The 13,062-nt window shown below is 43.7% G+C and overlaps 2 protein-coding genes across 6 annotated transcripts; one reads left to right on the top strand and one right to left on the bottom strand.

The window, feature by feature from the left end:
* Positions 1 to 2,697: 2,697 nt before the first annotated feature.
* Positions 2,698 to 3,333, bottom strand: LOC120653540 (putative invertase inhibitor). The gene has a single exon (XM_039931263.1). The coding sequence runs from the start codon at positions 3,331 to 3,333 to the stop codon at positions 2,758 to 2,760; it is 576 nt and encodes a 191-aa protein (XP_039787197.1). The 3' UTR covers positions 2,698 to 2,757.
* Positions 3,334 to 5,468: 2,135 nt separating this feature from the next.
* Positions 5,469 to 12,340, top strand: LOC120655916 (serine/threonine-protein kinase CTR1-like). Of its 5 annotated transcripts, none has more exons than XM_039933899.1 (17): positions 5,471 to 6,262; positions 6,357 to 6,655; positions 6,726 to 6,873; positions 7,260 to 7,363; positions 7,894 to 8,102; positions 8,181 to 8,331; positions 8,412 to 8,527; positions 8,784 to 8,824; positions 9,127 to 9,195; positions 9,485 to 9,585; positions 9,664 to 9,748; positions 10,266 to 10,364; positions 10,754 to 10,822; positions 10,911 to 11,042; positions 11,194 to 11,288; positions 11,377 to 11,516; positions 12,209 to 12,340. In XM_039933899.1, exons 1-16 carry the CDS (start codon positions 5,678 to 5,680, stop codon positions 11,471 to 11,473), a joined length of 2,400 nt encoding a protein of 799 aa, XP_039789833.1. In that variant the 5' UTR covers positions 5,471 to 5,677; the 3' UTR covers positions 11,474 to 11,516; positions 12,209 to 12,340. The 5 variants fall into 5 exon arrangements, with proteins under 5 accessions (XP_039789835.1, XP_039789833.1, XP_039789834.1 ...); XM_039933900.1 differs by lacking the exon at positions 12,209 to 12,340 and adding an exon at positions 11,997 to 12,207; XM_039933898.1 differs by lacking the exon at positions 12,209 to 12,340 and adding an exon at positions 11,606 to 11,776.
* The last annotated feature ends 722 nt before the right edge of the window (positions 12,341 to 13,062 follow it).

Below are 13,062 nucleotides of genomic sequence, written 5' to 3'. Positions count from 1 at the left end.
GATAAGTAGCATTATGCCATATTTTATGCCAGTAAGACATTGACCAAACCCCAGTTGAACTACACCACAATAGAGAAGGAACTTCTAGCAGTAGTATTTGCCATAGACAAGTTCAGATCTTACTTGGTTGGTGACAAAGTGATGTACATGGATCACGCTACACTAGAGCACCTATTGACCGAGAAGGATGCTAAGTCATGACTCTTCCGTTGGATACTACTCCTACAACAATTTGATCTAATCAGAGACAAGAAAGGAGCAGATAACTGTGTGGCTGATCATCTCTCAAGAATGCAAGTAAAAGGGTCGGATTTACCGATCGATGATTACTTGAGAGATGATACTCTTCTGAAGGTCACTTCATCCAATCCATGGTATGCAAACTTAGTGAATTTCATGGTGACTAGATATATACCTCCAGGAGAAGACAAGAAGAAATTGATACACCTCAACAGATTTCACCTATGAGATGACCCCTATCTATTCAAAAGTCTATGCTAATGGTTTACTCAGCCGCTGCATCCCTCTATGTGAGATCCGCAAACTTCTAGAGCATTGTCATTCCTCACCTTATGGAGGACACTATGGAGCATTCCGGACCCATGCAAAAGTTTGGCGACGCAAAAAAATTTGTGCGGCGATGCCCAAGATGTCAAAAGCATGGGAATATCAAATCCAGAGACGCTATGCCACTAAAGAGCAATCTTCAAGTGGAAATCTTCGATGTATGGGGAGTCAACTTCATGGGTCCCTTCCCAGCAGTGCGAATACATCCTTGTGGTAGTGGACTACATGTCCAAATAGGTTCAAGCACTTCCTTGCGATGCGGCCGACTCAAGGAGCTCCAAACGAATGTTTCTGGAAATTATATTTCCCCGCTTTGGAGTCCCGAGGGTTGTGATTAGAGATGGAGTCTCACACTTCATTGACAAGACATTTAGGAAGTGTCTCAGCGAATTGGAAGTAGATCAGCGGGTTGCCATACCATACCATCCCCAAACAAGTGGCCAAGCAGAAACATCGAAGAAGCAAATCAAGAACATTCTGCAGAAAAACAGTGAATGCCATAGGGAAGGGATGGAAGAGCAAATTACCCAAGGCACTCTAGGCATATCAGACAGCTTTCAAGATGCCGATAGGAATGACACCGTACCAACTCGTTTATGGCAGAACTTGCCATCTTCCGGTTGATCTTGAGTTCAAATCCCATTGGCCAATAAAGACGTGAAATATGGATCTCCAATCAGCAGGCATATTCAACTAGCTGAATTGGATGGATGGAGGGAGAAGGCCTACCACAGCTCCAAGTTCTCGTACACAAAAGATGGTATGATAAGCGCATCAAGATCAAGCAATTCAAGGCGGGAGATAAGATACTACTCTTCAACTTTCGCGTTCGTTTGTTTGGTCATGGTAAGCTTAGAAGTGGGAAGGGCCTTACTTAGTACTTAATGCCGCCGATCACGGTGCTATAACCCTCTAGGATGATGACAAGAATATTTTCGAGGCCAACGACCAAAGATTGAAAATATTCCTCGAGCTCGAAGTACCAGAACTCGAAGAAGTAGATGTCTACGAGTTAACCAAACTAGAGCACCCGTCACATGCCTTATCCTAGGCTAGATCTCTTTCCTTTTCTTCCTATTCTTTCATTCTCATTCTAGCCCTCATTAACCGAAAATCCTTAAAAGGGAAGCGTGTAGAAGAACATTCTGGAAGATTGGGGCCTACACTTCATAGTGTGGGGACGGCTGGCCTCCCCCCGAGCTCGTTCAACATCACCAACGGCCAGACACTCCTCTCCATTCAAAAGTTTGACTCCCAGAAGATTGGGGCGAGGAGCATTGATTTAAGTCGAAAGGCTCCACCCCCAATCTTATTCCAAACCCTAGTTTTGCCTCTCATCTTCGTCCTTGAAAAACCACACGAGATCACAGCCATAGCCATGCAATCCTCCCCCAAAACTCCAAAGTCGGGTGCCGTGGCCACTTCTACTCCTTGTGCACCCTCCAAATCAACCAAAAGCAAGGATTTGTTGAGCAGCTTCCAGATCATCGAGTAAGTGCCAGTGTCAGAGCCACTCTCCTCCCTTTTGACGATTATGTTGTAAGCCTTCTGGCGGTGACCTGGAACTTGGAGTGATTTGTTGTTTGATAGTTGTCGCTTTGATAATTGCTTGCACTGGATGTCTTAATGTAACCATACTAAACTGGAAGTTGTCCTTCCAATGTCACTTTCTTTGTATGACTCGTGTTAATTTGGTTGTTGTTGATCCCAATGTAGAGTTGAATGTTTCTATGCCAATTCAGCGTTTTGTTGATTCTCTATGCAGTTGTGCTCCCATGTACTAACATTATTATGTCAATGCGGTTTTGCTTGAGAAAATGAATGACCGTTAGGGTTTAGATTGTGATTAACATTATGATTTCACTTCTAAGGTTGCGTGTACTGTGGTGGATCTACAGTGTGTGCAACAGTACCATCCGAGACTAACAACAGCTTTACCAATCTCAATATACTATATTGTATTTTTGGGAAGAAAAAACACAAGTTACCAAGAGGCCAATAGCTAGCGCACATATATTCTTGTGCAGAAGAAAGAAATCGTAAACTGAAGAAAGCAAACAAACAAATTAATCAAACTATTTGCACTACTAGTGGAGACTATTTGCCTTCGTATTGTGTATATGCTTTATACTATGGAGGCGGGTAGTTCTTAATGCATACAAGAAGCCATTTCGGGCGTTGTTGCAAGCATCATAGCAGGGAGATGATGGCAAGGGAGATGACCGCCTGTTGAAACTGGTGTTTGCTCTCTGCCTGGACGGGTGTCTCTAAGCCCTGCTCCTTGAACTCATCCTCACAGGTGACCGGCGCGTCGATGGCGGCGCTCATGGATGTCTTGGCATCCCCGTACCTCCTATCGTCGATGGCGGCGATGCAAGCGTCGAGGTCGTAGAGCGAGTTGTGGTACACTCCCACGCATGCCTCGAGGAAGGACCTTGTGGGCGACCATGGCCTCTCCCTCCTGCTTAGCTCGGCCATCTTGGCTTCCATGGTGACGGCTCCTGATCTCACCAGCTTGGCTGAAACCATTGCGAGGCCGTGGAGGTCGGCCTCGGCCTGGCCGCCGGCCTTGGAGAGAGATGAGACGCAGAGGGTGTAGTTCACCTTTGGGTCGCTCTTGCTGCATCTGTCGCAGGTATCGACGACGATATCAAATCCAGACGACGACTCACAGGGCACAATCAACTGAATCAAGAGGAAGATTGTTATTGTTGGCAACAACAGGGAGAATAAACGATAGCAGCAGCTAGTGTAGTAGCGATACATGCTGCCTGCTACTCACTCTTGTTAGAATTAAATTGTTATTGACACTTTGCCAGGGGAGGGCAGGGCAGGGCAGCACTCATATTCAGTGGGGGGTGCCCCTTATGGTTCTCAAATTTGCATTGAACATTTGAATTTTGATTAAATTTTTATATAAATTAGTATGATTGGTCCCCCTAATAATGAAAAAAATAAATTCCTGACTCCGCCCCTGCTCATATTATATATAATACGTGGTGCATGGAAACATTCCATTATTAGGATAGTAACTGACTAGTGTATCAAGTGAGCATGCGCCGACAGCGAGAGGAAACGGCTTCCTTGCTCATTCGCATGCACTTGCCGTGTCGATTTGCTCAACTGCTATGAATTACTATGATGAAATGGTTTCAGTTTGAGGAGGGAGAAGGGGTCATGCGCCTGGCGCTTTAGGTGGCTCAAGCGTGTAAGCAACTTGTCCTGTTTTCAAGGCTACTGCACTGCACCTTTCGAGTAATCTTGCAGCTGATGAAAGCTAAAGCTCTATTTAGTTCCCAAATTTTTTTCTACGCGACAGTAACTTCGAACATTTCCCTACTAATCAGGAGTATTAAATGTGGACAACTGATAAAATCCATTCCATAACCCTCGGGCAAAATCGCGAGACTAATCTAATGAACCTAATTATGCAATAATTAAACAATGTCGTGCTACAGTAAACAACTTCTAATGACATTAATTAGGCTTAATAGATTCGTCTCGCGATTTCCTGACCATCCGTGTAATTGGTTTTATAATCAGTCTATACTATTTAATACTCCTAATTAGTGTTGTAAAAGTTCCTAAAATTTTTTTCCAAAATTAATTGGGAACTAAACACGCCTTAAGTTGGGAACTAATTAAACGCGCCCTTGGTTTGTTGTGTTTTGTGCAACAAACATCATTATTCATTCGAGACTAACTAAGGAAACCAGCATGTACACAATAATGTGATGTTCAAGCCTGTTCACGCCACGCGTCTTGGCCTCAAGCACACGAAAAGGTTATGTGAGATATTGAGAAGTTTCGTTACAATATGTGAGAGAAATTTCATAAAACTCGTGTGGCACACTTAGGCCATTTCCAGTGGGAAGTTTCATGGGGTTTCATTCTCATTAAATAGCATGCTACATAGGATTTTTTGATGACATGGCATCAAATTTAAGAAGAGAGGGGAAATCATTTTCATCTAGATGAAACTATGTCTACACGGATACCAACTCTTCTTGAGTCATAAAATTAAATGCTATTTGGAGCCTATGAAACCGTGCTATGAAATTATGCATTGTAGAGTTGGTTTCAAATACCGTTTCATTTCTTACACCCTGTTCGCTGTGCTGGTGCTGGAGTGGTGTGAGAGAAAAACACTGATGGCTGGTTGGTGGCTGGAGACTGCTGCTGGAGTGGTGTGAGAGAAAAATACTGTTGGATGGTGCTGGAGCAAAACAACAGAACATGGTGTTAGTTGCTTATGTGACTATCTTAGAAACATCAATAAAAAACACTCCACTAGGATTAGGCTTAGAGCATGACTAATAGCGGCGCCCGCTGCCGGCTGGGACCCACGCTATGACGGTGGTGGGCCCTACTAGCTCAACTAATAACAGCGGAAGCAGGTCTCTTCGCTGGTTTGCGCGGACACATTGCTAGACACTAGCCTCTTTCTCTCTTCATCAACTACGTAGACTCTGCTCTCCGCTATCCATATTTGCTCTTATTTGTTTACAATCTAGATTCTCCGCTATCCATATTTGCTCTTATTTGAGTGTTGGAGCCAGAATCGGATAATAAATAAATCAATAAATAGACTTGCTGCAGATCCACCACGGATAGAGCCATAGAGGGATACGACGGATCGCCGCCGCCCGCCGGGACCCGGTTGGCAGGTGCAAGTGGCGTGGGGTTTGTCGGAACACCAGGAGGGAACGATGCGGATGCATGCACCTGATGGTTCCGCTGCCCTCCCGGCTTGGCTAGCCCACTCCGCGCCGTGCCCACCAGCCGCACCGCCCGGCCCCGCCGCCCAGCGCGGGACCACCCCCCGTCGTCCGCTCGGCTCCTCTTTCGACATGCTCCGAGAAATCCCACGCGCGCCGCACGCGGCGCCCGCGTGCCCCGCGCTGTGAACCCGCTCCTCGACCCGACGCGACTCCCTAGTCCTCCGTCCATCCATCCCCCCCGCAAGTCAGCGTCGGCCGCCCCCCTCACATGCGCGAGGCGGCGAGCTATTCGTCGTCGTAGCAGTAAAAAAGGCACGCGGAAAAGCGCAGGCAGCGCCGCGCCCGCACGCCACCAGCGATCGACAGATCGACCGCCGGCGGCACGCGAGATGATGAAGGACGCCAAGTGGCCGCACGCGGCGGCGGGCGCCGGCGGGAGGCGCGCCGCGGGGGCGCCGTACGTGCTCCTCGCCTCCTCCCCGCCCGCCAGCGTCGGCTGCTCGCCGCACTACCCTCCCGCCCCGGCGTCCGACGACGGCGGGGGCCCCGCTTCGTTCGACGCGGCCGTCGCCTCGGCCAGGCCGCCGTTCCAGCAGCAGCAGCAGCCGGCGCAGAGGGACAACGCGCCCCAGCTCGGCGTCGCGAACTGGATGCTGCTGCAGCGGCAGTCCAGCGGGAGCAGCGTCGGTGGCGACGACGGCGAGGGGTCGTCCACGGCCTCCACCCTCGCCAACGCCGCACCGGAGTCCTACAGGGACAGGGGCGACGCGGACCGGCCGCCGAGCAGCAGCGGCGGCAAGAGCTGGGCGCAGCAGGCGGAGGAGGCCTACCACCTCCAGCTCGCCCTCGCGCTCCGCCTCTGCTCCGAGGCCTCCTACGCCGCGGACCCGAACTTCCTCGACTCCTCATCCAACGCCGCCGCCGACCACCTCCAGCACATTGCGTCGCCCCAATCACTCTCCCACCGCTTCTGGGTCTGCACGTCTCTCCCTCTCTTTCAGTTAACCGTCGCTGCCGGAAATGTGGGGAATGCCCGAGTGATCCGACCCACCACCCTGTCGTGCGCAGGTCAATGGGAGCTTGTCCTACTCCGACAAGGTCCCGGACGGCTTCTACCTCATCCAGGGGATGGATCCCTTCGTATGGACGCTCTGCAACGACGTGCACGACGGTGGCCGCGTCCCCTCCATCGAGTCCCTCAAGGCTGTCAATCCCACCGAGTCTGCCATTGAGGCAGTCATCGTAGACAAAGTGGCTGACTATGAGCTGAGGCAGCTGATAAGCATGGCGATTGATGTTTCTCGGAACCGTGCCGACTCCAAGGAGATCGCCACTCGACTCGCTTGCATCGTGTCCGCAAAGATGGGGTTAGTACTGCAACTGCCTGTCTCATTTGGTACACTTGCTGTCTATCTTACGCGCACATTTCCGTTGAAGGGGATCAGTAGCAGCTACTGAGGAACACGAGTTGGGTCCCCGGTGGAGAGAGACTGCTGGGTTCCTGAAGATTAGCTCAGGGTCTGTTGTCCTTCCAATCGGAAAGCTATCAATTGGCTTTTGCTGCCACCGCACGTTACTGTTCAAGGTGATCTTGTATTTTGCTTGTACATTGTGTGCTGAATAAAGGTGACATGCCGTTACATTCTTCATCTCCACTTGCTAGTGTTCCTGGGATAATAATAGGAGAAAATTGTTCTGTTCTGTGATGGAGTTGTAGTTATTCCTTTTCCTTAAGATTTTAAACAGATCTTGTGTGATATTCTTGTTCTCTCAGGAAAAGCTCATACTGTTATTACTTATTGTTAACCAAATTATATTGATACTTCTATAGGAGATTATAAGATACCCACCCTGAAGTACCCTTTATCCTTTTTGTATAATTCACCATGTCATTTTTCATCACCATATTCTTTTCTATTCTGTTTTCTTACATTGATCCTGCCTTCTTATATTTGGTATATAAACAAAAAGACCCTGGCGGACTCCATCAATCTCCCTTGTCGCATTGTGAAGGGATGCAAGTACTGCAAAGCTGGTGCTGCCACTTCTTGCTTGGTGCGCTTTGGTCATGACAGGTTTCCTACCTTGACAAAATGAGCTGTACTCTTTATTACATTTGGATCATTACAAAGATGAGGATACAAAATTGTTAAGTGAGAGGTATCCTGTTCTTGTGCACATAGTGATACTTCCCAAATATCCAGAAATCATTAAAACTTAGTTATACTTCATAGATCTAAATAACACTTATAATGTCTCTCTCCGATAGTTTTTCTTCTTTTTATTTTGTGAAGCACAGTACAGACACAACATATACTCAGATACATGTACACACACTCACCTAGAAGTGACTTTGCAGAGATACATAAGCATGAAGCTGGTCCACTGATATTATCATACTCTTTTCTAACTTCTTTAAACTTTTGATGACAAGGCGATACAAAAATATAGTGGGCAAGGCATTCTAGAAAATAAATATAGAGGGACATTCTGTTAATATGTTTAAACTGAAATTAGCTATTCATTGTTTAAATCTGGTTATCTTCCAGCTATGAACAGATGTAGATGCTGCATAAGAGTTCTTTAATTTGTTTCCTGATTACAGGGAATATCTAATTGATTTGATAGGGAACCCAGGATTCTTATCTGAACCTGACTCCCTCTTGAACGGACTATCATCCATCTCAGTTTCTTCGCCATTGCGCCCACCGAAACATAACTCAGTTGATATTGCTGATAATTTCAAGTCGTTGGCCAAGCAATATTTCATTGATTGTCAAGCGCTAAATCTCATGTTCAGTGATCCAGCAGTTGGTATCTTTCTGCGCACTGAGCAATGTAAGATTCAGGATCTCTTGGAAATGTCATCTGATATGTGTTTTATTATTTTAGGAACAGTTATCGACTTAGATGAGGCTGTGGGATCAAATGTAGGTCTAAACTCATCACATGGAACAAACAGTGATTGCCAAGCTACCCTTCCTCATCTTAAGGCTGGTGCTCAACTCGGTTGTCAAGATGAAAATTTTATAATGCAAAGGAGGTTTGCAGCTAAGATTTCTGTCTAAATGGGAAGGTTTATTTTTCATCATCCAAAGTTGATTATATTAAACATATTTTCAGTTTCCCAGAGGATACTCAGTCTGGACTATGTGATCCCTTTAGTGATATGTCTCTTGACATAGAAGACTTGATTATCCCATGGTGCGAGCTTGTTTTGAAAGAAAAAATTGGTGCAGGTGTGTTTCCTCAGAAATTATGTACTTACAGGTTGTACGTAGGCTTTATGCTCCTTGTTACAGTATAATAGCATGCAGTTTTCTTTTACATTATGTTAACTCTTTTGGCCAAATTTAAATAGTCTTGCTGAGTTGAGTTTTTCAAGTTCTGTACACCTACAAGGGCATGCCTTGAAATTAAACAAAAAATGTACAGAGTCCTCTTTATTAAAATCTTAAAGTTTTTGTATTTTAATCTAATGAGGAAAACTTCCAGGTTCTTTTGGTACTGTGCACCGTGCAGATTGGAATGGCTCGGTACGTATTTTTGTCATTTATCACGATCATTTTTTTTTGCATTTGGGTTTAGTGGATATTCTCTATACCCCTGTAGAGACATATTTTATATAGAACATGTTAATTATGTTGGCTACAAACCTAGATATTCCTGATGTTTATGCTGCTTAGATTAGACATCATTTTAGTATTCAGGACACCAAAAACCTAATTGTCTTCACTATCCAACCATCCATTGCTAAGCCTATCTGCCTATGTCCAAATTACTTCAAATCCGACAAGGATGGAAGAATTCTATCGACAGGGTTACTTTTTTAACTCAGGATGTTGCTGTAAAGATTCTAATGGAGCAGGACTTCCACCCAGAGCGACTCAAAGAGTTTCTGAGAGAGGTATGAGAGGGAAGTACTGTGTCTTGTGTACATTTCAATCGCATAATTCCCCTTGGACTTCATGCTATCTCTGCAGCTCTGAATGTGTCCCAGTATAAATAGATTATGTTATAAATCGACCAGATGCTTATTCTGTTTAATTTTTATCTCCATAGAAAATTAATGTCTAGAGTATTCTTTGAACATTGAATGCTTAAGCTGTTTCCTCATTGAAGAATAATAATTGTACACTGATGTAGTAATGCAATGTTTGTTTGCCATCTACTGTGTTGGGAATTCTTCTCTGTAGGTTGCAATTATGAGAAGTTTGCGACATCCAAACATTGTTCTTCTTATGGGCGCTGTTACTCAACCACCTAACCTTTCAATTGTGACCGAATACCTATCAAGGTGTGTCAACTTTCTGATTGCTATATCAAATATGCCATATGTGTGCAGGACTTAATCTGTTTTTTTTTCTATGTGCAGAGGTAGCCTGTACAGGCTTTTACACAGGCATAGTGCAAGGGAAAATCTGGATGAGCGACGGCGCTTGAGTATGGCTTTTGACGTGGTAAAAAATTGTTTGTAAATAGTATCCAGTGGAGCTGTGCATGCTTGGGGGACATGTGGTTTTATAATGACAACCAGATTGCACGGTCTTGGTTAGATGGTTTAGTTTATCAATTTCGTTTTTTATGCGTAACAATATTTTTATGCATATTGAAGTCAATAATTCAAAATGGAAGATGGTTAGAAACTTAGAATATGCAACAAAAAGATTGTATATGAAACCTGAAATGAGGCTCTGTAGCATGACTACATACCATATGCTGTAAGCAACCGTAAGTATACCGCTACAGCACCAAAAATTGTGCACCGGTACTTGCATCGCTGCAAATATCCTCTATTGGCTATATGTGGGCTGTGGGGCCACTATGTCGGGCTATGCAAAACAGCGTGTGAATCCATAGATACTTTCTTCAATATTGAATTGATATATGATTTGCATAAAGCTGAAGTTGACCTTTCAATTGAAGTTGAAGGCACTCAATTTTTTAATGCTCTTTATTGTGTCATCTTGTTTGTAGGCGAAAGGGATGAATTATCTTCATAAGCGCAATCCTCCAATAGTCCATCGGGACCTTAAGTCACCAAACCTGCTGGTTGACAAAAAGTACACTGTGAAAGTATGAACTTTCTCTTCTTTTTTTCCTGTTTCTTTCAATAGGACAACACTTGTCTTCAATTACTTATAAATGACATTGCAGTACTAATAAAATTTCAAACCTGATGATTCCTCATTCATTTCCTAGTCTTCTTGCTATAAGCTATAGCTGTTCTGTTTATTATGATTAAGTTCCATCAGATAAAAAACATATACTACAATAAAGCTGACTCTATTTTTTATAGCCATTAGGATGCTGGCTCTCTAATATAATTATTTGGCTACCTGTCTACTGTAACATCTTCTGTTGGTGCTTCCTTATTCAATGATCGGGGGTTTCTCCCCCCTCCCCCGCAAACCGAGTGTTTTGTTGGTGCTTCCTTTAACCAAAATAACCTTGTAATACTGCAGGTCTGTGACTTTGGTCTCTCCCGATTGAAGGCGAACACCTTTTTGTCTTCTAAGACTGCAGCAGGGACGGTAAGTTTTGAGTCTTTTTTTTTCTATTTCATATGTTTATTTTGTTTAATCAAATTCATGTGGTTAAATGTTTCTGTGTCTTATCCAGCCTGAGTGGATGGCACCAGAAGTCCTACGTGATGAGCCATCAAATGAGAAGTCTGATGTTTACAGCTTTGGTGTTATCCTATGGGAGCTCATGACATTGCAACAGCCTTGGAGCAATTTAAATCCAGCTCAGGTTTGCATATCTTGTTTTATGCATCACACATGTTTTCTAGGTTTCGCAAAAAGAAAAAAGAAAAAAAAAGATGTTTTCTAGCTTCAGACATACTGGATTGAGAGAATAATGAAGCTTTCTATGTTTTTTCATAAAATCATCTCACTTGTAGGTGGTAGCAGCTGTTGGTTTCAAGGGACGAAGGCTTGAGATTCCAAGTAGCATCGATCCAAAAGTAGCAGCTTTAATTGAGTCCTGTTGGGTCAGGTATCTAGTAACATACCTGCTGTTATTTATCTCCTCAGAACTCAATGATCAAAGTTGTTTTGATGAATCGTGCTATTTGTATTCACAGAGAACCCTGGAGACGGCCCTCTTTTGCCAGTATCATGGAATCCCTGAAACCACTCATCAAAACACTACCACCCAATCAACTCCTGGACGAAAATTAGCAGTCCAGGAAACACAAGCTTCTGACATCTTAGGCAGCAAAAGGTGACTGGCTATACTATTTATTAAGCATAGAGGTTCCCTTTCTTGTCACTATAGTTACCTTTATGTTCTGAAGTTTATTCAGATTATAGATCATACAGATTGCTGCACTGGTTATATTCGTCAAGAACGCGGGGTTTGGGGACAATATGTATAATCATTATACATTGTAGTGTATATAGAAAAGCAAACAAACTCTGAATAAATTCCATCCGTCTAGTCCTAACATGATCTTCACTATTGGTCATCGCTTGATTTTCCTACCTCCTTGCCACGCTGAATTAATCCTTGGGAATGGCTTCTATACTTAAGATGTGTGCAAAATATATGTCCCAAGAGAGTTTTATGCATAATAAACGATATCATTGTTTGGTGGACGTTTGCTTGATATATTTTAGCAATTTCATCATCAGATGGGATGTAGAATTCTTCAATGACTTCTTAATCTCCTCCATTACTTTGTAATGATTGATGTATTGACAGGCTGGAATATTTTCTTTTTCCATCATCTGAAAAGTACCAGTGTTTGGTGTGGATCACACCTATGATTGGTTGCTTACTGTATTGGTGTAGTCAAGCATATACGACATTTTTCATAAATCATCTACAACGATCTAGATAAGATCTGTCTTCAGATATTGATACTAAAAGGTCTCCATATATTAATTACAAAAGGGTGAATGCAATTTTCTCAGATGTGCTGGTTCAATCTGCCTTTTTCATGTCGGCGTGGCTTTTCGAGTTGATTGGACAACCGGGTACCCTTGCACTTGCTGCCACCTCCGGTCGGAAATACATGATGCTCCTTTTATTCTGTGTATAAAAGAAAGGAAAATGAATTGAATGTCACATACAGAGCACTTAAGATCAAAATGATTATGGGTTTGCAAAAATACATATGTTAGGGCCTGTTCGGTCTGAAGGGATTAACCAGTCCTCTTTAATCCCCTCCCAGTCCTCTTTAACCAGTCTGTTGGAGGGTCTCTCAGTCCTCAGCAAGTCAAAATACCCTCCCATCCTCTTTAATCCCCTTATGGAAGGGATTAACCAAACAAGGTTTGAAGGAGAAAAGAATGAGTCCACGGAACATATCTGAGGCTCGTCTACCTAAAAGTCTCATCTATGTTCTATCCTTGGATCCAAGCACACTACTGAAGCAGTAGAAGCACGCAACCGGGAGTAAGAGCATCTCCAACCAAACTCTTATTTTTGACCCTCTATTTCACCCATATGAGGACCTCTTATCTAGTTTCTCTCTCCTACTTCGAATTGAACTCCAACAAATCCCTCATATTTGGCCCCCTACTTTCAACTCTCTCATATTTTATTGATATGAACCAATTACCATGAGTATAGTGTTAAATAAATAATTTTCTACAGGGGTTATATTTTGTACGAAATAATATTTTCCAACGGTTGTTTTTTTTTGTAACGGTCATATTTTGAACGGCTATATTTCAAACGGTCATATTTCAAACGGATTTTTTGCAACGGTCATATTTCAAACGGATTTTTTGCAACGGTCATATTTCAACGGCTATATTGCAAC

The sequence above is a fragment of the Panicum virgatum genome, chromosome 1N, assembly GCF_016808335.1.
Source record: "Panicum virgatum strain AP13 chromosome 1N, P.virgatum_v5, whole genome shotgun sequence".
NCBI lineage: Eukaryota > Viridiplantae > Streptophyta > Magnoliopsida > Poales > Poaceae > Panicum > Panicum virgatum.
Note: the sequence above shows the minus strand (reverse complement) of the source record. Positions and strands in the feature narration are given on the sequence as shown.

Coding starts and splice junctions, on each gene's coding strand:
- LOC120655916 (XM_039933899.1), top strand. CDS start 5,678: ATGATGAAGGACGCCAAGTGGCCGCACGCGGCGGCGGGCGCCGGCGGG. Junction 6,656..6,725: donor ATCGTGTCCGCAAAGATGGG/GTTAGTACTGCA, acceptor TTTCCGTTGAAG/GGGATCAGTAGCAGCTACTG. Junction 8,825..9,126: donor GTGCAGATTGGAATGGCTCG/GTACGTATTTTT, acceptor TTTTTAACTCAG/GATGTTGCTGTAAAGATTCT.
- LOC120653540 (XM_039931263.1), bottom strand. CDS start 3,333: ATGTATCGCTACTACACTAGCTGCTGCTATCGTTTATTCTCCCTGTTG.